The sequence below is a fragment of the Callithrix jacchus genome, chromosome 3 (assembly GCF_049354715.1).
Source record: "Callithrix jacchus isolate 240 chromosome 3, calJac240_pri, whole genome shotgun sequence".
In the NCBI taxonomy this organism is placed as follows: domain Eukaryota; kingdom Metazoa; phylum Chordata; class Mammalia; order Primates; family Cebidae; genus Callithrix; species Callithrix jacchus.
In genome coordinates this window covers 72,934,179-72,959,726 of record NC_133504.1, presented here as the reverse complement: position 1 = coordinate 72,959,726, position 25,548 = coordinate 72,934,179, and the positions used below count along the sequence as shown (strand labels likewise).

The following is a 25,548-nucleotide window of genomic DNA, read 5'->3' as shown; positions in this document are numbered from 1 at the left end:
TGTTTAAATAAACTATATTTCTATATATCAGAAATGAATAGAAAATTAAATAAAAATATTTACAACAGCATCAATAAGCAACAGATTACCTAGGAATACAGTGAATAGAAAATACTTCTACACAGAAAACTATTAGATTGGTGCAAAATGTAACTGAGGTTTTTCATTACTTTTAATGACAAGAACCGCAATTACTTTTGCACCAACCTAATATGAAACACTACTTAAGGTAAAGATAATCTAAATCAATTAAGGATATGACAACTTCCTTGATGGGAAGACTAAATATATTAATATAAACAAATCAATTCACCCAACCCCACATTTATTTTTAGATTCAGTGTAATCCTAATCAAAATTTCAGATTTAAAAAAGTAATAATTGAGATACCTATTTTAAAGTTCTATTGAAAGCAGAAGGCCAAAAGGAAAAAAAAAAAAAAAAGCCAAGGCAATCTTGAGGGAAAAAGTGGGAGAATTTATACTATCAGATATTAAACATTATAAAGCTACAGTGATTAAGTGGATATAATATTGGCTCAAGGAAGGACAAAAAGACCAACCTATATAAAAGTACCTGATTTATAACAAAGATACCACTAAAATGCAGTGACAGATAACTGTTCAAAAAATAATGATGGATTAATTTGATAAGAAAAATAAAAGCTATGTTAAGAAAACATAAAAGAACATCATCATGACCTTGGAATAGGTAATTTTTATACATAAAACTCACAACTGCTAAAAAGACTAGATTAAATAAGAATTTCATTTACCAAAATACGTCATTATGAGAGTGAAATGACAAAGCATAGAATCTGAGAAGACATTTGCATTGCATATGCTATAAAATGACCTAAATCCAAAATAGAAAAGCATTTCTACAAGCCAAGAAACTCCAGGGGAAAAATCATGCAAATTTCTTGACAAGACAAGATATCCAAATGGACAAAAATCATATGCAAAATTGGCTGATTCATTAGTCATCTGGGAAATGCAAATTCAGATCTCAAGGTAATACTAGTATAGAACCAAATAGAATTAAGAAAATAAAAAGAAAAGAAGAAAACTAAATTTCAAATAAGATGTAGAGCAATAGAGAGTAAAAGTTAATAAAACCACTTGAGAAAACTATTGGGCACTATCTATTAAAGTTCATCACACACAAACCCTAAAATCCAGTAATTTCATTTATATAATTAAAAATAAATATATACACATGGATAACCACTATATGTACAAAACTGTTATTACCTGCAGTATTCTTAAGGCCCCCAAACTGAAAAGAATCCAAATGTCCATTAGTAGTAACATGTATTTCAAAAAGGGCTAATATCCAGAATCTACAAAGAACTTAATCAAATTTGCAAGAAAAAAACAACCCCATCAAAAAATGGGCGGAGGATATCAACAGATACTACTTAAAGGAAGACATTTTTGACCCAAGAAACATATGAAAAAGAGCTCATCATCATTGGCCATTAGAGAAATGCAAATTAAAACCACAATGAGATACCATGTCACACCAGTTAGAATGGCGGTCATCAAAAAGTCAAGAGACAACAGATGCTGGAGAGGATGTGGAGAAATAGGAATGCTTTTTCAGTGCTGGTGGGAGTATATATATTGGTTCAAACATTGTGGATGACAGTGTGGCAATTCCTAAAGAATCCCTTTACTGGACATATACCCAAAGGATTATAAATCATTCTATTATATAGACATATGCACACGTATGTTTTGTGGCACTGGTCACAATAGCAAAGACTTGGAACCAACCCAGATGCCCATTGATAATAGAGTGGATAAAGAAAATATGACACCATATACACCACGGAATACTGTGTAGCCATAAAAAAGGATAAGTTCACATCCTTTGCAGGGACATAAACAAAGCTAGAAACCATCATTCTCAGCAAACTAACACAAGATCAGAAAAACAGACACTACATATTCTCACTCGTAAGTGGGAATTGAACAATGAGAACACATGGACACAGAGAGGGGAACATCACACACTGGGGCCTGTTTGGGGGGTGGGGGCTAGGGGAGGCATAGCATTAGGAGAAATACCTAATGTAGATGACAAGGTGATGGATGCAGCAAACCACCATGTCACATGTATACCTATGTAACAAGCCTGTACATTCTGCACATGTACCCCAGAACTTAATGTATAATAATAATTTTTTTAAAAGTATGGTATAGTCACACAATGGAATACTATGCAACAATTCAAAAAAGGACAAAGAAACAGTGTAAACGAATTTCACAATCATAACATTAAGGGAAAGAAACCAGTACAAAAAGGACATATTGTTTGATTCCATTAATGTGAAGTTAAAATAAATAAGTTAATACTAACGGTACTGAAAGTCAGAAGTGTGGCTTGCTTTCTTGGGGGTCATGTCTGGAAGTGGCAAGGTAGGTTTCTGAGATTATAGTTATAACCAACATCTTGATCCAGGTGGTAAATAGGTTTGTTCGATTTATAAAAATTTATAGCATAGCAATTTAGAATTTGTGTATTTTCCTAAATACCTATGTTAAGAGTTCAATGTAACTTTATGAATGAAATGAGAGTAACAGACATACCCATTAAAATGTAGCTTCAATTCTATCGGGATATACGATTATCAATGTTCACACATAAAGTCCAATAATGACTAAAAAATATAGGCACACAGAGGTCTTAGAAACATTACAAATATATTCTTCTAAGAATATGGCCCTCAGAACTTAGCTAAATTTGCCAGTGTGGTAATAACAGTGTGAAATTAAAAGTGGAAATGTAAATATGCAGTAAACTTCAAATAATTTTAATATTGGATAATTATACTTTTACTATAAAAGCAAGACTGGTAAGCAGAGGCCATACCTTGAAAATAAGATTGGCGCAAATAATTGCACCATAAATGAATTTTTCCAAGAAATTCCACAACATAATCCTCAGAGTATATCTAACCACTACTACCTTCAGCCCTTCCTGTCTGCGGATTCCACATCTACAGATTCTTCCAGTCACAGATGGAAACTACAGTATTGGAGAGATGCAGAATCTGCAAATACAGAAGGTCGACTGTGGGACTTGAGCACACACGGATTTTAGTATTCCTCTGGGTTCCTGGAACCAAGCCACCCAGGATCCAGTGGGACAACTGTAGTTGGAATCCTTCCAATTGCTAGGGCAATTGGAGTGAAAACATTAGTCATCATCAAGTTCTCACAGTGCATTTCCTTGGATCATTAGCTAGAAAACTCCATGTAAGTTTATTTAGCTACCAGGCTGTTTTAAAATTCTTCTATGTATACCACACATTTGTGTTTAAATACATTTTGTCATGTTACTAATTTTTTAGAGTAAGATTTATATTGATTAAACAAATCTATAAAAAATATAATTAAGGGAATTACTGCAGAACACTATAATCTTCATGAAATGACTGGACAGAAGATATCTTGCTGGCATTTTTAGAAACCTCTCTTTGGAGTAATAAGATAGTCATTCCTTAATAAACATAGGGAGATTGTTTTCAGGACTCCTCTTGGATACCAAAATCTTCAGACACTCAAGTCCTTTATATGAATTGGCAGAGCATTTATATAGAACCTATGCGTATCTTCCTGTACACTTTAAATAAGCTCTAGATTACCTAATACAATGCCTACACATCACTTCATTCAGGTGGACTCAAGATAGTACTTGGCACATAGCAAATTTTTGTTTTTCAGAAGTTTAGAATCTTTTTTCTGAATATTTTTGATCTGAGATTGGTTGGTTGCATGCAGGGCTGTGGAACCCACAGATTCAAAAAGCCATTTGTGTGTGTGTGTATACACATACAGTGTATGTATGCTGTGTTCCGGTGAGGGAAAGATCATGAAGTGACTCAAGTTTACTGAGTGAAGAAACACACAAATTTTATTTATAAAATGAATGACCATGTTTGCAATAACTCCCAAAATATCCACCAGAAGATGGCCATAATATTCTGATGAAGGAGCACGCATGTGCAGAATTTATTGGATTAATGCAATTCTCAGAATGCACAAAACCTGACATGGTGTGATATAGTATATAATCAGTCACAGGGGGAAAAAACATTAGGTCCTTAAAAAGGCTTAGGAGGATATAAACACTAAATCTTTTTGTTTTTCTACCTTCCTTTGGACAGTGTTATATTTCACTTTCTTCTTTGTAAAATGTTTCCAAATTCATTTGCTGAGTATTTAAAATAATAACTTAAAACAACTAACAGTTGTTTTTACTATACGCATATCATGCATGTTCTACTGGTTCAAGGATAAAATTAAAACAAGATCTTCTCTGTAAAGCAAATATATTTATTATGCACTTTCATATACATAGGGATTTTCTGAGTAATATCATACAAGGAATAAAATAAAACTTTTACAATGTGAAATTCAATGTACATTTTAGGCTATTTACATACCCCAAACCAAGGGAAAAATAAAAAGAAAGCATTTGTTTGCAACTACATTTGCTAAGTGTAAATGGAGGACATTAAGCAAAACAAATATTTGCATAGCCAAACCAATACTGAGAAAAGAACTTACTTCTGTTTTTTAAGTATCAAACTATTTTTGGTGAGAATTCCAATGAGGGTGGGGTGAAGACAAAGAACAAAAAATATTGGCTTTACTTTGCAGTACACACTGATTTCAGGTCATTTTTCCTTCCAAAACCTTTCTTTGAAACATTCAGGTTTTTATTTCATCACTGTATTTTTGTCACTTTCCTTATGATGAACTCATGATATTTAGGGAATAGACACAGACAGAATGCTATAAAAATGTTATAAGCACACGGCATCATAGTTGTGAAGTGGCAAGAGCTGATTTATAAAATTTAAAGATTTTAATTTCAAAAATACCTATTAAGGAGTTTTATATTTAGTGGACAATTTTTATTTTTTAATGGAGCAGAAGCCATTTTCATTTATAGTATTAAATCCCCCACAGAAACAAATAAGCAAAGCAGGGCATCTCCAGCACCCATCCTATCATCCTTATCCTAGCTCAAGTCATTTATGTTCTATTCCAAAAGAGAATTTATATAAAAACATCCCGAGGAATACTTACTTTTGAAAATCATATTTTTCTAACAGGTGCTCTTCCTACCAGCTGTTTCAAGTGTATATAGTACGGATATGAAAACATTTAGCTCTCTGAAAAACATAAATCCCTTATGCAATGTCATGTCTTTGCCCTTTGGCCACAAGGTGCAATTTTGTAAAAATAATAAAATTAAATAAATACAATTTCAATAATTCAAAGTTAATAGAAAAACTGGCAGCTTTCAGGGTTCTCTTTCTAAAGAAAAATATATGTAATAGAAATTAGAGCTTCATCCTCTACAGTAATGTAAATGTACTGTATTTGAGATATGAGTAAAGTTGGTTCTAATAATAGTATGTGTTCATATTTAGTAATAGACTCATTAACACTTTTAAGGCTACTTTGCAAGAGTCCCATTAAGTGTATTTAATAAATGTCCCATAGGGACAAGAATTCAATACTTGAAACATTCACATTTGAGTTATTAATATTGCCATGTCACCTTAATATCAATTGAACTTATTAACTTATCTTGTAGTCCTCACTATGACTTATAGATGACAGACAAATGAGTTTTGCTGACTTTAAAAAATAAAAGCAAGAAAGCCTTATAGTAAGATTCAAGTGAAAAAATTTATCATAATTATACATTTCTACTTCCACAATGTATCATGTGTCCTTCATATATGAAGATGACATTACTGACCTTTGTTACTAGGATATATTGTAAAGATTTTGTTCTAGAAGTAGCAATGGTTTTGTGCTGAATCTCCAAATTCTCTTTCCTCATTCCTCCTTCTCAACAGTACATGAAAAGAACAGAATTTCTGGGTTCTAAAACATTAACAGGCCCATTCGAAGATCAAATCCACAACCTTGGCTTTAAAACTGTTGTGACAACTTTTCCAGACATACAAATGACCCATCTAAGCTATAGCTCATTGATTTAAGAGTAAAGAGATTAAGGCTGTGGGTCACATGCTCATTTGAACCTATTTAACCTTCCTTGTCATGAATTTATCTTAACACTGGCATCCAGCCCTCCTGCATGCAATTGTACAAAGAAGAAAACAGGAAAGAGTATAAGGACAGGAAAGTGCAAATCCATCACTATTATTTTAAGTAACAATAAAAAGTACACATGTGCTATGATTGACAGGTGAGTTGTGTCATCTGTGAAGGACAGCACATTTTATATTCATCAAGAATATTCATCCAACCAAACCATTAAAATTAATCCAATTGATTTTGAGTAGGGCTATTTTGGTCATGCAGCAATTTACAAAACAGAAACAGCTGAGAGAGAAGCCAGCAAAATGAATTTATTTAGCCAGGAGGAAGAGGTCAGTTTAGTCAATGAATTGTTCAGGGATCAAAAATCTACCCTCAGATAGACAGGTGCATTTCTCTCTGCACACACATGTGACTGAGGCATGGCTTTATCCCTGAGAATTTTCATGCCTCAGGAATGATAGTCTGTCTTCTTAGAGGTGGAATGACAAAGTGAATGGAAGGTGAAATTGTATCCCAGTGGATGAAATAGGACTTTGTTCTGCCTACAGACTGGTTGGTTGTTGTTGCTCTGACACGTTTCGCCAGAGATGAGAAGAATTCTACAGGGAAAAATCCAGATTTAAACTACTTAAAGCAGCTCCCTAAACTACTAAAAAATATGTTTTTTAATCTGCCAAGAAATCAGTTTTTGTTTCAATGTGGTACTTATATAGAAACTGATTTTTATCCAATGCTGAGGGTGTAGTGAACATAAAACAGTTGCAAGAATTGTTTTATTGAACAACAATTTTAAAGATACACGAAACAGGCCATACACTACAATGCAGTGTGACTGAAACAGTATGTTTAAGTTTCTTTTGCCACAAAAAGAAAAAAAATAAATACAAAGAACACTGCCTTTACATATATATTTGACCATGGCACATGCACATTTTATCAAATCTTAACTTAAAATACTCAATTTTTCTTTTCAGCTTTTATCAGGGAACTGCAGTATGTATCTGCATTTTTAAAAAGTGCTCACTCCTGTGTAGTGAATACAAAGCACAAAAAATGAAATTTTTTAAGCACAGAGGGTTACATTGAGAAGGCAGCCTTATATTTAGGCACATTACAGTAATTAAGGTAACTGTACTGCAGATAATCACATTCTTCTTTTTCTTTTTTTCAGCAAATCAACAGGCATGTTTCCATCCAGTAGCTGAAGAACCACTCCAATCACAATGTCTTCTGTTTCACAGAACAGGAAACTAATGCAAAAGTTAAAAAACAAATAATCAATATCTACATTGTATTAGATAGCTACATATCATTTATAAACTTTATATAATACATTTATCTCTATATATCTATATGTTTACCACAAAAAGCACGAAGTAACTTATAAGCCACTTTTAAAATTCCACAAAATGTTTACCTTAATTCTAGTGTTTCATTTTTTATATTATACTTTGCCTTTACAACAGATATCGGGAGAGCTGAAAGCTCATACCATCGGAATTAGTTATTTTAAAAATGAAACACATTTGAGGAATAAATTACTTCATTCAAATGATTTTTGAATGATATTTGACTGGTCACCCCAAGATGCACATTGAAAAGTGTTTATTATTAGAAGATATGGGGAATTAATCTATAATAATGTTTAGCCTATTATATTCCTAAAATATATTTACAAAGACAGAAGTTGCAAAAAAGGAAAGAGTATAATTTGTTAGAGGAAGAAAAATCATTAAGTGAAGTGGCATAAATATAGTTGCAGTGTAAGCTAGGGATGATCTCTAAGACTATCTTCAGATTTATCTCCAATATAGGAAATGTGCTTCTAAAAAAGTATATAAATTTACATACCTACTTTTCCACTAACATCCTCTATATTACAAAGGAAGCATCCTTTGTCATGGGGAGGAGAAAAAAATGTTTTTATTTAATAAATATGACTATTTTATCTAGGTATAAAGTGCCCTAAATACCAATATTGCAAAAAATCCATTTACCATTTTTCACATCTATGCCTTATGTGTGAAAACATTACTTGGAAGATTCTCAAGAGATCTGTCATCATAAAAATTATCTTCTACTGATTAAATTTTTGACTTCTTTCTGGGCGAAAAGGAATTAAATTAATATTTACTATCAACGAAGCACTAATGACATTATTGTGTTCAAACCCCAAAAAAGATGAGTATTACAGAAACAACTCCTCCCTCTGCCACCATCAAAGACCTTTCAAGAGGAGGAAATAACAGAATAGGAAAGAATTCTTAATCTGGGATCGGTAAGTAGTGTAGCACATTCATTCATTAGTTCGTTCACTTATTCAACAACTTTTTACTGGGAAACTAACATAAGTCCAAGCACTATTTCAAGTTCATTAAATACAGTAATGAACAAAACAGATAAAAATCCCTACCTTCAAAAAGACTGTATTTTAGGTCAGAAGAGAAAAATAAGCATAATAAATAAAACATCTAAAGTATTTTAAATAATAAGTCCTTTGGATAACATAATGCAGGAAAGGGGAAAAGGAGTGCCAGAGGCAGGAGAATTCTGATGTTAAGGGGTGATGAGGAAGGTCTGGCCCAGATGACATTTGAGTAGAGATTAACTGGGGGAATCAGTCTTGTGATCAGGGAAAAGAGCATTCCAAGTAGAAGGAACTATACTTTTGTTTTTTACTCTTTATGTTGACAAAATATTACCTTTTATAATGGTGTTTCCTTTTTGTAGTTGAAGCTTGGGTCAGAACCTTCAATCTGAAGCTTCAGAGCTTGTTTAAGACTTAATTCTGTCTCTGAGGAAGGGTATCCCTCCAACACTTCCTGATGCCCTCTATCTTGCATTGTTCGTGGGACTGAAACCCTACCAAGAAAAACCTGGTTGCTCTGAAGATGATAATTTGGATTTGTCATTATTCCGTTTCTCTTCTTCTGTTCCCCACTTTGTTGGTGAATAAGAAACTGCTGTTGAGATCGACCAATTTCCTGCTGAGCTGAAGGTATCATCATTTTGCATTGAGATTCTGCTGGCATTTGTTTAGGTGGTGCAGTGGTCCCGGATTTGGCTACATGTACTCTTTTATCAAACTGAGTCATTTCATATTCTAAAACCTTTGGCTGTGACGAATTACTTTGCTTTCCTTTTTTCCCAGCTGATCCAGATTTGGCAGAATTTTCTGATTTCCCCCCTTTATTGGCCTTAGTTGACTTCAAACTGGGCTTTACTTGACTCCACTCAAATTCACTACTCGGTGAATTATGACTCTGTCCTAAGGACTGTGTTGTGGAAGATGGGGAAACAATTGACTGTCGGCTTCTACTGCGTGGCAATGAATGTTGCTGAATTTGTTCTGTAAATGACAAGTTATGAAAACTATCAATTGGCACTGTTTGAGCTGTTGCTGTGGAAGAAGTAGTTCTCAAAGATGAATTTTTTGAGCTTTTCAGGGAATTATTTGACAGTGATGACTTCTGCCGGTCAACTGTAGAATCTGGAGATTCTGAAGGAGAACTAAATGCATGAGCTGGCCCATTAGGTAAACCACGTAATGAAGGCTGCATATCCCCTCCACCAGTACTACCAGAGCTATTTGATTTAATTGTTAATGACTGCATTTTTGAAGACACTGACTGTAGAGGTTTCTGCTCCATTGTGTGAACAGGAGATGGGGAACAGCCATTCAAACTAGATGCACCGTATTTTTCTAATAATTTAATTATTTGAGAATGTCCATTTTTGGCTGCAACACGCATAGCAGTGCGTCCAAATTGATCAGCATGGTTTGGATCAGCACCATGCTCTAATAAGACCTGCACAACATCAATGTGCCCTTCCTGGGCTGCAATACAGAGCGCAGTTGCACCTTGGTTACATGTATGGTCAACTATAGCACCATGCTCAATCAGAAGCTGAACCACTTTTACATGGCCCTGCCAGGCTGCAGATTGCAAGGCAGAGCGCTTTTCGTTGTCTGCAGCATTGACGTCAGCATGGTAGGCTATCAGAACCTGCACCATTTCCATATGGCCTTGCCAACAGGAGACATGAAGTGCTGTCCTTCCTTCAGCATCACTTGCTTCTACATTGGCGCCATTTTCTAAAAAATATTCAGCCATTGTAAGTTGATTTTCTAAGGCCAAGATATAAAGTGTGGGCCTACCATCAGCATCTTTGCAGTTAACATCAGCTCCATGGCTAAAAAGCAATTCAACAATGTCCCGGTGCCCTTCTAATGCTGCAACCCGCAGTGCATTTCTTCCATCATAACCTCTTTGATCAATGTTTGATTTGTTTTCCAATAATATTTGAACACAATCATAATGACCCTCTTGTGACGCTAATATGAAAGGGATTCGTCCATCATTGTCAATCTCATTTGTTCTAGCACCTTGTTCAATAAGTGCTTCACATATTAATCTGTGCCCTTCAAAAGCTGCCATGTGCAAAGGTGTCCATCCAGCATCATCTCTGTGATTTTCATCCAACCCTCTATCCAGTAGAGTACGTACCACCTCAACATTTCCTTGTGCTGAAGCTATACTGAGGACTGTCCTACCTTCACTATCAATACTATCCACAGCTGCACCCCAAAACAAAAGTGTATTTACAACTGATGCATGACCCATAGAAGCTGCTGCTAAGAGGGGTGTACGACCATTGTTATCTGTGTGATCTACATCTGCTCCCCCTTCTAGAAGCAAGTCAACCACGTCAACATGTCCTTCATAGGCAGCTACCAGCAGTGGAGTCATGCCATCTTTATCACAATGATCTACTTCAGCACCTCGATCGATTAAAAGGCTAACAACTGATGCATGTCCTTTACTTGCAGGCACACAAAGTGCAGCTACAGAGAGTGCAGTCCTGCCATCAACGTCCTCATGATTTACTTCTGCTCCATGGTCCAGTAGGTGTTCCACTATCTCCCTATGTCCCATGTATGCTGCTGCTATCAAAGCAGTTCTACCTTCATTATCAGCTTTGTTCACTTCAGCACCATGTTGTAGCAAATTCAGTACAATATCCTCATGTCCTCCCCATGCTGCGGCTCTCAAAGCTGTTCGGCTATCAGCATCTGCACAGTCCACTTTTACACCAGCATAAAGTAGTGCAGAAACTACCTCAGTATGGCCACCCCAAGCAGCAGATCTTAATGCTGTCCAACCATCTTGATCAGTATGATTAATATTTGCTCCACACCCAATCAAACAATTAACCACCTTGGTATGTCCTTGTCTAGCCGCTAGAGTGAGTGGTGTATGTCCATGAGCATCTTCTATCTCTAAATCTGCTCCCCTAGAGACAAGTAAATTGACTACATCGAGACTGCCACTATATGCGGCATTAGCCAATAATGTTCTCCCATTTGAATCACATTGATTTACTGAAGCTCCATTATCTAACAATGTTCGAATGGAATCCTCTCTTTCTAAGGCTTGTCGAACTATGCAAGATGTGCGATCATCTTCACTGTTGACATGAGCCCCAGCTTTAACCAACAGCTGTAGCACTTCTTGTTCCTTGGGTATTAAAGTAGAAAGGGAATCTCTGACAGGTGTACCATTCCATATCATCCACAGAGCTAACTCCGCTGTCTCTAATTGTAAGTTTGAGTTAATTAAGTGCAATGCAAATTCTTGTGCTTCCAATGGTGTTAAATTCTTGGCTTGACAGGTATAACTCATAGCCAACATTCTGTGTCCTTCTGCTGCATTACATAAATACTTCTGAGTACAGTGTTTCACATCCAGAAGCCACTCTGCAAAACTGTAATGAAACAATATTTTTGTATTTCCAAGTCCATCAACAAGAAGTTTGGAGAGGACATCTAACTTGCGTTGAAAATCTTCCAAAGTTAATGACATGTTTTTGGTCCACACTGCATGATATAATTCTGTTACGGTCAAAGGTCGGCAGGCTGCAAGAATCACATTCAAAATGGGCTGAACCTTTGCAAATTGTTTTCTTACAAAAAGTCTTTGGCATAGCCAGAGATATAAACCATTTAGAGTTCCTGGGATGTCACGAATCTCTCTTAACATAATAAAGTTTTCTACAACTCCATCTAGAACTCGTTCTAGGTAAAGAAAGCAGCCACTGCTTTTAATGTGCAGTTGATTTAACATCTCTGCGGTTTCTTTTGTGAGGTGTTGCCGCAAAGCTTCTTCTTGATCTAAACGATGAAGAATGTACTGTTGAACATCCTTAACAATATATGCTTTCCGAAGGTCATCTAAGCTTATTTTTCGAAAACCTAAAGAAGAAATAAAAAAGTAGATGTCATCAATTGAAAAGGATTATAGAAGTTACCACGTCTTCAAGGAGAATGTAGAGAACGTCTTCAGCATATAATCAATCAATTAATAAATTAATACTAATAAGCAGTTTTCTTTTCTTTCCATAAAAACACACTGATGACAGAAAAATTTCATCTTCCTACCCACAAATCCAACTACTTATTCCTTTAGTAGCTTGGTGCCTCTCACAACTCCATGGTAATAGATACTAATTAAGAAGCAGTCTTACATAACCATAAAAGCACCCAGTTAACATTATCTGAACTCCCAAGCGATTGGGGAAAAGTTGGAGGAGACATAACAAGTAGGGTTTCTTTTTACAGAATGTTTTTCATATAAATAATTTATATATTTCCATCTATACAGTTGAATGTACACTAGCCTTAATTATGTGCCTGAATATTTACATCTAATTAGAATATCCAGTCATTACCTTTAAACCACATTACACATTTTATCAAACTAAAATAACTAAATCTCAGATCATCAATAAATAGCTTGAACCAATTAAGATCCAACTTCTTGGCCAAATTACGGTCAAAAAACTTCAGCACTGTAAAATAAATAATAAAATTTAAACCAACCTAAAATATACTAGCTACAGCTATTTTAAACTCATTTTAAGTTAGTTAAAGGAAGCCATGATTTCATTGACTGAAGGGAGATGACATCATGACGTACAGATATGAATTTATTAGACAACTGTGTATTCATCTTACAGAACAAAAAACTTCTCAGTGAATGAACTTACCAGGCTCTAACATGAGCAGATTTGCACTTTGAAGGAATATTCTAACATCCAAAGAAGAACTGGAGCAAGTCAAGACTAAAGGCAAAACCTTTTTAAAAGAGGATATGATAAACTCCAGATGAAAATCACTCTGAGCCGGAACAACAGCCATGGTAGTGGCAGCAGCTGCTGCAGCAGCAGCAAAAATAACGTGATGGACTTGGGAATTTTTAATAAGAGCTAGATTGTATGGTATTTGGTGAATGTGGAGAATTAAAGAAAAAAGGAGGAGTCGAAGCTGACATTAACTTGTGGCTCTGCCAACAGGACTGAAAAAGACACCACTGAAGGACAAATAATAGGTTTCCAGAAAAAGCTGATGAATTTGATTTTGTAATACTAAGCTTTAAGGATGTAGATGAAATGGAGAGTTACTGAAAAATAAACAACCTACCAAGAATGAAATATGAATAACAAAGTTGCCCTAATATAGCCCTTTTTATATAGATTGATATATCCCTAAATCTATATAAAAATAGAATCTACTTTTACATATATATGTATATACACACAAGATTATTACTTGACAGAAATAATTTCAAAAGATAAATTTCAATTATGAAAAAAAGTTACTCCTCACCGAAGTAGGGTTTAAAACATCTCTAGAAATTTACAGCAATCTACCTTTACCAGTATGTGAGATGATTTGCTTCCAAATCTTTCTTGTGTGTCCATTTGCTTTTGACTTTATCAACTCACTTAAAATTTTAAGTTAGATAAGGGAAATACCTAGTACATTATTAATAAAATAAATTACTTAAGAAATAATATTATCTTACATTATACAGGGTGTTAAGGTTTCCAAAGTGATGTAGTATGTTACTTTAATGTAATACTTTTTATTACATTACTTGATTGATTTACATGACACATTATGAATAAATATCTAAAATTTAAACCTAATTAACTAAGATGTCATGATTGGAACTTGAGATTATTAAGACAAACTCCACAGTAATAGGTATGGTTCTTCAGAATGGAATAAAAGAGAGGAACATTTATTGAGCGTCAACTATTTCTAATGCAGCACTTTAAATATTCATTTTATATAACTTTCTCATCTGTTAAGCCTGTGATATAAAAATTTCTATATAAAAAATGAGGAACCTAAATCTTAGAGGGCTTGAATAAATTGCTCACAGTGACACAGCTAGAAAGTGATAAATCAGAATTTTGATCACTTGACTTTGAAGTTTGCTCTGTTCATTGAGATGGGAACAAGAATAGAAAGCTGTGAAAGAAAGCTGAAGTGTTTGATAGGGGAATGAAGAGGAGGGAGTAGGGACATAGAACTGATTCTACAAGAAAGTATAGAATTTCAAAAAGAAAATTTACAAAGTGGTTGTAATTTAGAAAATAACACTCCCACAATCTAAATATTTAATAATATAAAATTTAGATTGAAGAAATTATGTTCATCACCAATAATAGTTACCTGTTCATTAAAACAGAACTAAGAATATCTATTAATCAACAACTTCAATATCTTGAGTTAAGGTACTGAAAATATTACTTTTTAAAATTATAACTTCTGACTAATACACATGTAATCCTCTTATTATGAACACACACAATATACTGCTATCAAAGCACTTTTAAACATTATAAGGTAGGGCTGAAAAATAATCAAAACTTCTAGGGGAATAAAAATATGACTTATTGAAATGATGAGCCACCTCCCTATTGCTCTTCTCTTCTTCCTTTTCTAAATAGAAGTACTCTTCTATGCTTTTATATTCTTACTTGAACTTTTCTATTCCTCCTTGAAACATTTCTATTCTTACTTAAAACATTTCTCAGGGTATGGCATTACACACTAGTGGTGAAAACAAAGTAAAAGAGAGGAACTGTGCCAATATTTCGAAATTGATGCTTACCGATATTACTTATTATCATAAAGAACCTGTGAAGATGAGCAATAATATGAAAATAAAACCTAAAAATGTAAAAAGAAATTTCAGCAAATGTCAGAACATTAATATACAAATAAAATATGTAGGCATTAAAATAGTCATTAGGAAGACAATATGGTGGCACTAAAAGGTTTGTCAATGTAAATATAAAAGGCAGAAAATCAAATTAATACATAGTATGATCTCAATTAGGAAGGAAAACAAATACAAAATTTAACACAGTGTGTTAAGAGTGCTTAATTATTAATTTATCTCCAGTGTAATATTTGTGTTGGCTGTCATTTAAAATATGTTCTAAATGGAGCCTGTATTACTTTTATAAACAGCCTATGATAATACCCTAATTGTAGTCAGAATTCTGCTTATATAATTTAGAATAATAAGAGGGCTAGGAAGTAATGAAACAAGAAAATTACAAAAATTAAACCAATGTGTTATTTGCATAATAATGCTAACACAGTTTAGAAGAGCAGATGATTAGTTTAGAAATACAGTAATAGTACACAGACAAATCTATATGCACACATACCCAAACTTAATGTATGATGAAAGAAATATCACCAAGTAATTGTAAAAGGAGTCAATAATTTGCTGAGAAAATTTATGGTTTTACAAATTATTTGTTAGAAACTTATTTCATACCATTTAGTAAAAAAATTCTATATAGGCAAAATCATTAAAGATAAATGTTAAGAATACAGAATAGTAAAGGGCAACACATTAGGTTACATAGACTTCAAAATAATTATTACAATATTAAACAGCTGAAAAAAATTGTAAAGTATTGTAAAATATCAAATAAAAGCCCTCAAAATAAGTAAGAAAATCACTTTGACTTTCTAATAAAAACATAATGATCAGATAGCAAAATTTCATGAAAAAAAGCAAGTGATAAAACAAGCATAAGGGCAAAAGGGTTCAACAGTAAATGAAGTACAAATAAAAATGACATAGCTTTTTTCACATACCACATTAGCAAATAAAAAAAGATTTAATTCAATACTGGTGCAGGTAAAAAGAAACCACCCGCGTGCGCCTGTAGTCCCAGCTACTCGGGAGGCTGAGGCAGGAGAATTGCCTGAACCCAGGAGGCGGAGGTTGCGGTGAGCCTAGATCGCGCCATTGCACTCCAGCCTGGGTAACAAGAGCGAAACACCGTCTCAAAAAAAAAAGAAACCACCCAATACTTTCAGGTAGGAATATAATGATTTATATCCTTTTAGAAAGCAATTTGATAATATGTATTAGTAACTTTAGCAATATTCTTAAATTTTTACCTCAAAATTCCACATCTACCATGAACAGAGAGGTGGTCATAGGTTTATATCAACCCAACATTTGAAATAATTTCTCAGTGAAAAGAAGTAAAATTAACTGAGGTTCAAAATGTACATACTCTATAATCCAGCAATTACAAGTCTAGATTTATAACATAAACTTTTAACACATGTGCACAAGAATACATAAACAAATATGCTTATGAAGCATTTTTTGTAACAGCAAAAAACTGAAAATGATCTAAATGTCCATGAGTAGGACAATGAAAAAACAATAGAAGATTTATTCATGGGAATAAACTTTAACTATTTAGCAGTTAAAACCAATGAAATGGATTTATAATGAATATGGCTCAAAAATAATGTTTGCTAAAAAAAATAGAACCAAATAATAATAACAACTTTCTGAAGTAGGCATTGTCCTAAGTGCTTCATATGTTACTTGTCATTTAACCTTACAAAAATCCTATAAGGAAAGTAATATTATAATCCCCATTTCATAGATAAGGAAATAGAGAATATAAGTTGCATGAAGTCACACAGATAGTGAGTGGTAAAAGCTAAGATGGTATATGGAGTGTTTCATTTATGTAAACTATAAATATACACAATATAAAATATGAGCTGGAAGCATATGAAATAAGTGAATACTGGTTTTCTCTAATGAAGAAAAGAAAGGAATGCTGACACAGACCAAGAGAGGCTTCTACTTTACCTATGCTTGACATACCAAGTGCTATATAAGTGTTAGCTACTGTCATTTAAATTACTAAACTTTTATCGACTACATTTTTATCAATAACAACAAAAAAGAATACCACATGTGGAAACCAAAAGTGCTGCCAGCAGTAGATTGAAGAGAGACAATCTGATAGAAGGAATAAAGCTGCTTACAGAAAATTATTTTAACAAACGAATAAGATTTCACCATAATGTAAAATGTATAGAACTACTCAAAGTTGTATGGCTAATTACCCAATAACTTAATTAGCATCTCTCCAATTACACTATACATGCTGTGATGCGTCCTTGTTTTACACTCCTTTTATTTCCCACAGGACAAAGAAGGGTGTGTTACATAATCTAATAGGAGTAACCGTAACTTTATTATGGTAGTAAACAAAGTTAAAAAAGTAAGCAAAAAGAGCAAAAAACCTCTGATAGAATATATTTATATATTATACAGACTATAATCTCAAACATCAGAAAAAGGTTTAAAGAAAGACATCTTTCAAGAGGTACCCTAAAAGGTTGTAAACTGTCTCTCCACTTACCAATAAAAACACCTTAGAGTAAACTGCCATTCATTATTTAAAAACAAAACATATTCACTACTGTTTAAGATGCTCAGTCTAGTTAGAAGAAATACCATAACCTGGTAACGATACAACCACATAATAAATGCAGCCCCAAGATATATAGTAGCAAATATGTCATGAAGTACTCCAAAGCTTTACTAAAGCACTTAGGAAAAAAATCTTTAAAAAAAGGTAATGTTTAAAGGATCTTTAAAACACGCTAAGGCTTTTTATACACATTTCAAAGGCACAGTTGGGGAATAGCTGATAGAAGGAGCAAATGCAACATGCAGATATTCAACTGTATACTTTTTCCTCTAAGAAACTAGTTTATTAATGAAAGGCATTTGAGGATGGCAGTAAGTAATTATGCTTACCAGTAAACATTTTAGTAACAGCCTTACTCTGTTTTCGGGCAGAACAGAGAAGCAACAGCCATGGTGGAAAGAACTCATGGTGACCAGCTAAAAGTTCCGCAACAGTACCAGATAAGCTGGTAGACGTTTGTTCACCTTCAGTAATGTTACACCCTTCATCAACAGAATCAACAAGCAGGTATAGGCTTTGCTGGGGAGGCTTCATTCCCAGAAGAGGGAGTAGAACACACCTGTAAAACACATTCACATGAGCATTTTGAATGTTAAGTGGCCACAATATTTAGATTTATTATTCAAATATTAGAGTATTAATTATAAATTCTTTAAGAATAAAATAAGGTATGAGATCAAAAAATATACACGTTTCAATTCCTTATGTTAAGTACAATACTGGTCCCAAATAGTTTACATTTCCAATTACAGCATTTTCAACAATGTGTCTGTGTGTGATTCAGCATAATTACAAATTAGTAAAGGCATTAGGAAATGAAGAAAACTAGATTTCAAAATTCCCTTTCTGATTGTTTTGAGTCAGTGATAAAAAGTGTGATTTCCTTATGACAAAGCTAAAATATGTTGCAGAGTGGAAAACAAAACAAAAGCTGGGGACCAACTTAATAAAAAGAAAAATATCAAGAGTACTGTTGAATTTAGAAGTATTTTGTCAATATTTTTCTCACAAAAATACTGAAATTCTAGCTTATCTTCACATCTTATTTTAAAAAACTGTACAAAGATGAACTACAGTCAAGATCCCATACTTTCAAATTTCCAAGTAAAGAACAAACTATTAGGCTTTACTTCATTAATTAATGCATTTCTTATGTGTGTAATTCATATTGCAGTTGAATATAACTTTTTCATAAATAGAACAACACTCATTCATTTTCAACAAATATTTACCTGATGTGTGCTGTGGGGTCAATAAGGTGCTGGGCAGATACAACAGTGAAGAGGACATAATCCATCCAATTATGGACCCCAGAAACTTACGAATAATGTTTTCTCAGACTGTTTTCTTAATCTTTCAATGTAATAGCCACCAAGATCTAATTTATCACCATGTAAGAATCAATATTTCTTTTTAAAAAATCTCAAATTCATCTCAGTCTGTAACATCATCACTGTAACCCAAACTAACCTCATCTCTTCATATCTTTTACCTGGGCTCCCCTAACAATCTACATGCCTCCGACAATTCCTCTTCTGTGAGTTTCTGCTACAGCCAGGGTCACTTCAAATGTTTTTCCAGCCAGACTAGCCTTCTTTCAATGACTTTATGAGACACAATTACACATGAGCCTTTTCATTTGTAGTTTCCTCTGCCTGGTATGTACTTCCTGTCTTTCTTCATGCAGTTTATCTTCAATTTTAAGTTGAGAGTAACCTTTTCAAGGTCAAATCCCTATAACATGCTTTCATAATGTCAAACACAGTAGCTCTTTTCCACTCCACTATAAAATTTGCAATTATATATTTAATCATTTGTCATTTTCTTAAAATTTCTCTTCAGCTGGAATCATCAAGAGAAGAGAGACTATATTGGTTTTGCTCATCAGTGTACCCACAGAACCTAGCACAGTGCCCACAGTAGAACCTAAACACTTGACATTGTTGCAAGCTAGAATGGAAAATGAATTAACCTCAATGCTGTGTTCAGGGTGCTATGAGAAAAAGCAGTAAAATTACTAAAAAGATAAGAAGAAATGACCAACTCAAGTGCAGTAGGTAGGGAAGGAAGAGAATGTCAGAATAATATTCATATATTAGGTGCTCAAGATGAACTAGGTTTTGAGGAACCAATCACACTGCTACAGGAGGGTAAAGGGAATGTGGGGCAATCCTGGCAAGGAACATGCTGAGGTTGGGAAAACCTACTCTGTTGTATCTTACATACATACTTTGTCCCTTATGAGCACAAAGATGGCTGATTTAAAAAAATCATATAGTAAAATATATACAGAACACAATATACTAGAATAATGTACATAGTACCACTTCAGATACAGCACACAGGAAGCCACCTTAACTTACTTTTACATATAAATAAATATATATTTCTTTTTATTGTACTTTAGGTTCTGGGGTACATGTGCAGATCATGCAGGATTGTTGCATAGGTACATATATGACAACGTGGTTTGCTGCCTTCATCCACCACCGCACAACCCTCACCCCCGTCACCTATATACATATATCTGGCATTTTTCCCCATGTTATCCCTCCACAACCTCCCTACCCCCTGCTGTCCCTCCCCTAGTCCTCCCCAACGGACCCCAGTGTGTGATGCTCCCCTCCCTATGTCCATGTATTCTTATTGTTCAACACCCACCTATGAGTGAGAACATGCAGTGTTTTTTAGGGAATGTCTCGGGGAGAGGTCAGGGAAATTGGACAATTGAGATTGGTAAGGTAGTGAGCTAGGAGGAGTTTAGTAAGGAGAAACAGCTGGGGCTAGGGCAGGACAGGCAGTAAAGAAAATCTACTTGAGGCAACAGTACATGCAAAGGCTTTAAGAGGAGACAAACCAGTGAAGTACAGAAGAAAGAATTATGAGAACCATGAAAATGAGTAAATGCTGGGTTTGAATATGAAATGCGGGCTTTGCCCTAAGGGTACTAAGGAACCACTGAAATATTTTAAGCAGAAAATCGATATGTTTATATTGGAGTTTAGAGAGATAACTCTGGTATATGTGAAGGAAAATCTGACATAGGGTAAGTCTAGAAGAAAAGAGTGAGATAAGAGGCCAATGCTTAGAACTTAGAAAAAAGTAAATCTCCATCAGAACTACCACTATTACCAATGCCATCACTGCCAACTTTAATTCAGTGCTCTATATGCCTTAAGTACTTCACAAATCCATTAACTTATCTGATTCTCACATTAATTCTTTAAGATGGGAACTATTATAATACTCATTTCCAGGAGAGGTAATCAAGGCACAGAGGATCAGTCACTTGTTACTTATAAGTGACAAGAAAGGCATTCAAGTCCAAGGTCTGGTTCCAGAACCTACACAGGGGGGACCATCCCTCTGGGTTTGCCCGGGACTTTCCCAGTTTTAAGCACTGGGTCTCAGGACCCAGCCCCAACGCCTCCCAATCTGCTCCTCCTTCCCTACTCCAAGGCACATCATAGTGGGGGTTACCCTAGTCTATACTCTTACCCACTAAGGTCCACTGACTAACCATTACTGATATTAGAAAGTATATTATAAATTAGTAGCAGTAGGGATAGCATAAAGTAGACAGATTTGAAAGAAATTTGGTAATATTAATAGGATTTAGCGATTATCTCCTTTCTTTTGCCTGTTCCAGGATATTTGCTCTTCCTTTACCTTATTTCTTATAGTGGAAATTAAAGTCATTTTTCATACTTTTCTTCTCCTCTAATAATCCTTTAATGATGTTAATTTCCCTCTAAGCATTTTCAGTATCATCCACTTCAAAATACTTTCCCTTTGATTTCTTCTGTAAACATCCATTATTTAGAAGTGAGTTATAGAGCTTTCAAATAATTGGTAATGTCCCAATTATCCTTATGTTACTGTGTTATTATCACAGTTTAATACAATTGTATCGATAACATGTTTTGTGTAACTTTCACAGCTTCAAACTTATTGTGACTTATTTTATGGCCCAGAATATATCGATCCTAGCAAATGCTATGTTTGCACTTAAAAAGAATGTATATACTATTGTTGCTGGGCAGACTGTTCTGTAAATGACAATTAGGCTCATTTGGTAACAGTATTGTCCAAGTGTCCTATATACTAGCTGATTTTTGGTTTATTTACTCTATGCATTGTTAAAAGGGGAGTGATAAAATATTTGAATATAAGTGTGTACTTCCTAAAATAGTGTTAGTTTTGCTTCCTACATTCTGAAGTTCTGTTATAAGGGGTACAAATATTATGACTGTTATATCCTCTTGAGAAATTAGCCCCTTTATCATTAGGAAATGACTCTCTTTATACCTGGTAATATTCTTTTTTCCAAAATCCACTTTGTCTGATATAAATGTAGGCACACCACCTTTCTTTTAATTAGGGTTAGCATGGTATATACTTTTTTATTCTTTTATATTTAAGCTATTTGCCTCTTTATATGTGAAGTGTAATTGTTATAGGCAACATATAATCAGATGTATTTTTATCCAGTCAAATTCTACCATTTAATGTAATTGTTGATATGGTACAGTTTAAATCTATCTTATTTTTGTCCACATAATTTTGTAATGTATATCAGTAGGATATATTGCTAGGAATAGAATTGTTAGACTAAGGGACACCTTCATGTATATTTTAACAGATATTGCCAAAGTGATGCTCTCCTTATGAATTATATGTATACATATATATGTGCACACAAGTAATGTGTATATATATATATATACACACTCATATATGTAATGTGTGTACATATTTATCACAGACATATATATGTATGTATATATATCTATCTACACACACATACCCAACAGCTGTGTAACAACAGTAGGTGTTTTCCTAGCCCCTCCATAATAGTTATTAATTTTATTTACTTTTTCCACAGCTAGGTAAAAAATGGCATCCTCATTATAGTTTAAAAAACTATATAATATATATTAATATTATATACTATGTATTACAATATATATGAGTTGTACATATTTTGGGGGTACATGTCATATTTTGATACCTACATGCAATGTGTATTAATCAAATCAGGGTAATTGGGATACCTATCAACACAAACATTTACCTTTTCTTTGTATTGAGAACATTACAATTCTTCTTTTCTAGCTATTTTGAAATATAATAAATTAGGTTTACTTTCTCTATTACTGAATACGGAACCTATCCTTTCTATTTATGTATCTTTTTATGCTTTTAATTTATAATTCCTTACCATAACGGCAATCATAGTCACACGTACCTAGGAATCATATTTCTTTTTCTTTAAATTGTGTTTTCATATATTTTACCCATTTCCCAAAAGACTTCTAATTTTTCTCATATTGGCACTCTTTAAGTGTTAAGAAATTGAGATAGTGTCACTCCCCTCAAGCCTGGCCAACAGAGTGAGACTCTGATTCCAAACAAACAAACAAACAAAAAAACCGAAATTGTTTGTTATATGTAATAACATTTTTGCCACCATTTATCATTTTTCTTTTGACTTTTTAAAAGGCTTTTTTTGGACATGTACAATTTCTTCTTCTTTTTTTTTTTTTTTTTAACTTTTTCCTTTTATATAGGTAACATATCAGTCTTTACTTTTTTCCTTGTACACCTTCTAAGTTTTATGTCACATTTCTAAGGGAATTTCCTAATTCAGTGATTATAAGAAAACATTTTTGCTATGTTCCATCTCATTCTGTTTTATAAACTCTTTTCCAAGCACTTATATGTCTGCTTCATGCAACTGTTTAACTCGGGCAATCACTCATTAATTATGTTTTCATTTAAGGCAATATATTTGGTGATAGATTTCTTTTAGTTTGATGGAAACATTTTTTACGGTGTTTCTTATGCCCTGTTTTTCGCATTCCTTCCCCATTTGTTCTTGAGACATATTTGATGTATCTTATGATAACTCTTTTTGAGTAAATTCTTTCTGGATCAGCAACTAAAAGTCGAGTATATGCAGTGTCCAGGCTGGCAAGAAGTCTCCTTATGCATCAGAGTTACAGGTATAAATAATTTGAGCTTCGACTCCCCCCGAGCCAATTAAGATCAAAAGCTGTGGGGATGTACACAACTACCAATAGAGTTTCTTACTGCACCCCCTCCCCAATACCTTCCTCCCCATACACATGGCTCATCTGTGTGACTCATTCTGCCCTGCCCTCTTCATTCTTTCTATATGCTTATCTGGGTCCAGGAAACTTCTAGCATAAGTCTATAACTTATCTCCCTGGGATCAAATGAGAGCTTTTGTCCTTTTGATACTCATCAGAGTATGCACTTATTTGAACCAATAATGGTCGGCCAGCTTTGCATCTGAAGGTGATACTAACTTTCACATTATATATGGTCTTAGTCATGTTAAAAGCAGATAGGATTCATTCCTAAGTCCTCCCTTTCATTTTAGTACATTGTCTTCCTTTCTAACACCAAGTTTTTTTTCCCCCCATTCAGGACCTATTTCCAACATTGAGCTTTTTTCCACTGAAGGCCTTGCTACTCTCTCTCCCAAGAAAGTCCCTCCCCAAGGCAGTACTTCTTACCCTTCAGGTTTCAGCACAAATTTTACTCCTGAAAGAAGCGTTCTCTGACCACCATATCTTAAGCAGCCCTCATCACCATTACTGTTCCTGCAGTTGTTTCTTTGTAGCATTTATCACATTCTTAGATTAACTTATTGTGTTGTTTCTGTCCTTCTTTTGTTAAAAGGCTAGGAGTGAAGTTCTTGTACACCTCCACATCTCCTTGACCATAATGTAGGCTCCAGGAGGGCAGGAACTATGCCTGTCTTGCGCACTGTTCAGTTTCCCAGCACTCAAAACCACTCTTAGTACATCATAAACACTCAATAAATTTGCTTCATGAATGAATGATACTTGATGGGAAAAAGTTTTGTTATTTTAAAATGAAGAATTAAAATTTACTAAACTCAGAATTCCCATATTTAAGTTCCCTTTCGATTATTTCAAAAGCACCTATTAGGGGATATCTATACCAAGTGACACACAAATTCACATTTTTCTGTTAGATTACATTTTATCATTTGTAAATGAAAATCCCACCAAAGTATGTGTACACAAAGCATAAATAATTTAGACAGTCTACAACAGACTTTCCTGTGTTTGTGAATATTTATATACATGTATATTATTATTATTCCAAATCAGATAATGTAATGACACTTGGTTATCACAGTCATAAAGGTAACACTATTTAAAAGCAACAGTATGATACAGGGTTTGACTTTGTATGCATATCTTAACTGTCTTACCTTTCTTATCTTCATTAATATTGAGCCAATATTTATTACATTCTTAATATTTTTATTAATTCAATTTAAAATCCTTGAGTTAGTTTTTCCCCCATTTTCAATTGTCTTGAATATGAGTAATGCCTTCTATAGCTAGCCTTTTATTGATTAATTTACCTAATGTTTTTAAAAAAATGACAGATAAAATTGTAAGTATTTAACATGTTTTGAAGTAGATATACATTGAGGAAGGCCTAACTCTAACGAATTAACATGTGTATTACTTCACATAGTTATCCTTTTTGTGGTGACTCTCTTGACTTCCTGGCAGAAAGGCAGCTGAAATTCTGAAATGAAAGACATCCACTGTTCATTTTATTTGATACAATGAATTTACTTACTGACTTTTTCTTAGGAGATTAATGAGCTTTTAAAGCTACTATAAATAAATTATAAGGAATATACTATTAGATAGATGAACAGATTGAACATGTCCAAAGTGTCTTTAGAGTTAAAATTGTTTCTATGAAACACCAGGTTTCAGCTCACTTTCTTCCTCACTTGTTCAGACATTAGTATTAGGAA

At 33.9% G+C, this 25,548-nt stretch overlaps 1 protein-coding gene across 1 annotated transcript in view; it reads right to left on the bottom strand.

Moving 5' to 3' along the window:
* Positions 1–4,322: 4,322 nt before the first annotated feature.
* Positions 4,323–25,548, bottom strand: part of ANKRD50 (ankyrin repeat domain 50) — a 43,235-nt gene continuing 22,009 nt past the window's right edge. Inside the window, exons 3-5 of the mRNA XM_003732434.5 lie at positions 18,044–18,273; positions 8,795–12,345; positions 4,323–7,342 (exon numbers count right to left, since the gene is read on the bottom strand). Of these exons, the coding sequence (XP_003732482.1) occupies positions 8,798–12,345; positions 18,044–18,273 (3,778 nt within the window). The 3' untranslated portion in view covers positions 4,323–7,342; positions 8,795–8,797. The remainder of the gene's footprint in view (positions 7,343–8,794; positions 12,346–18,043; positions 18,274–25,548) is intronic.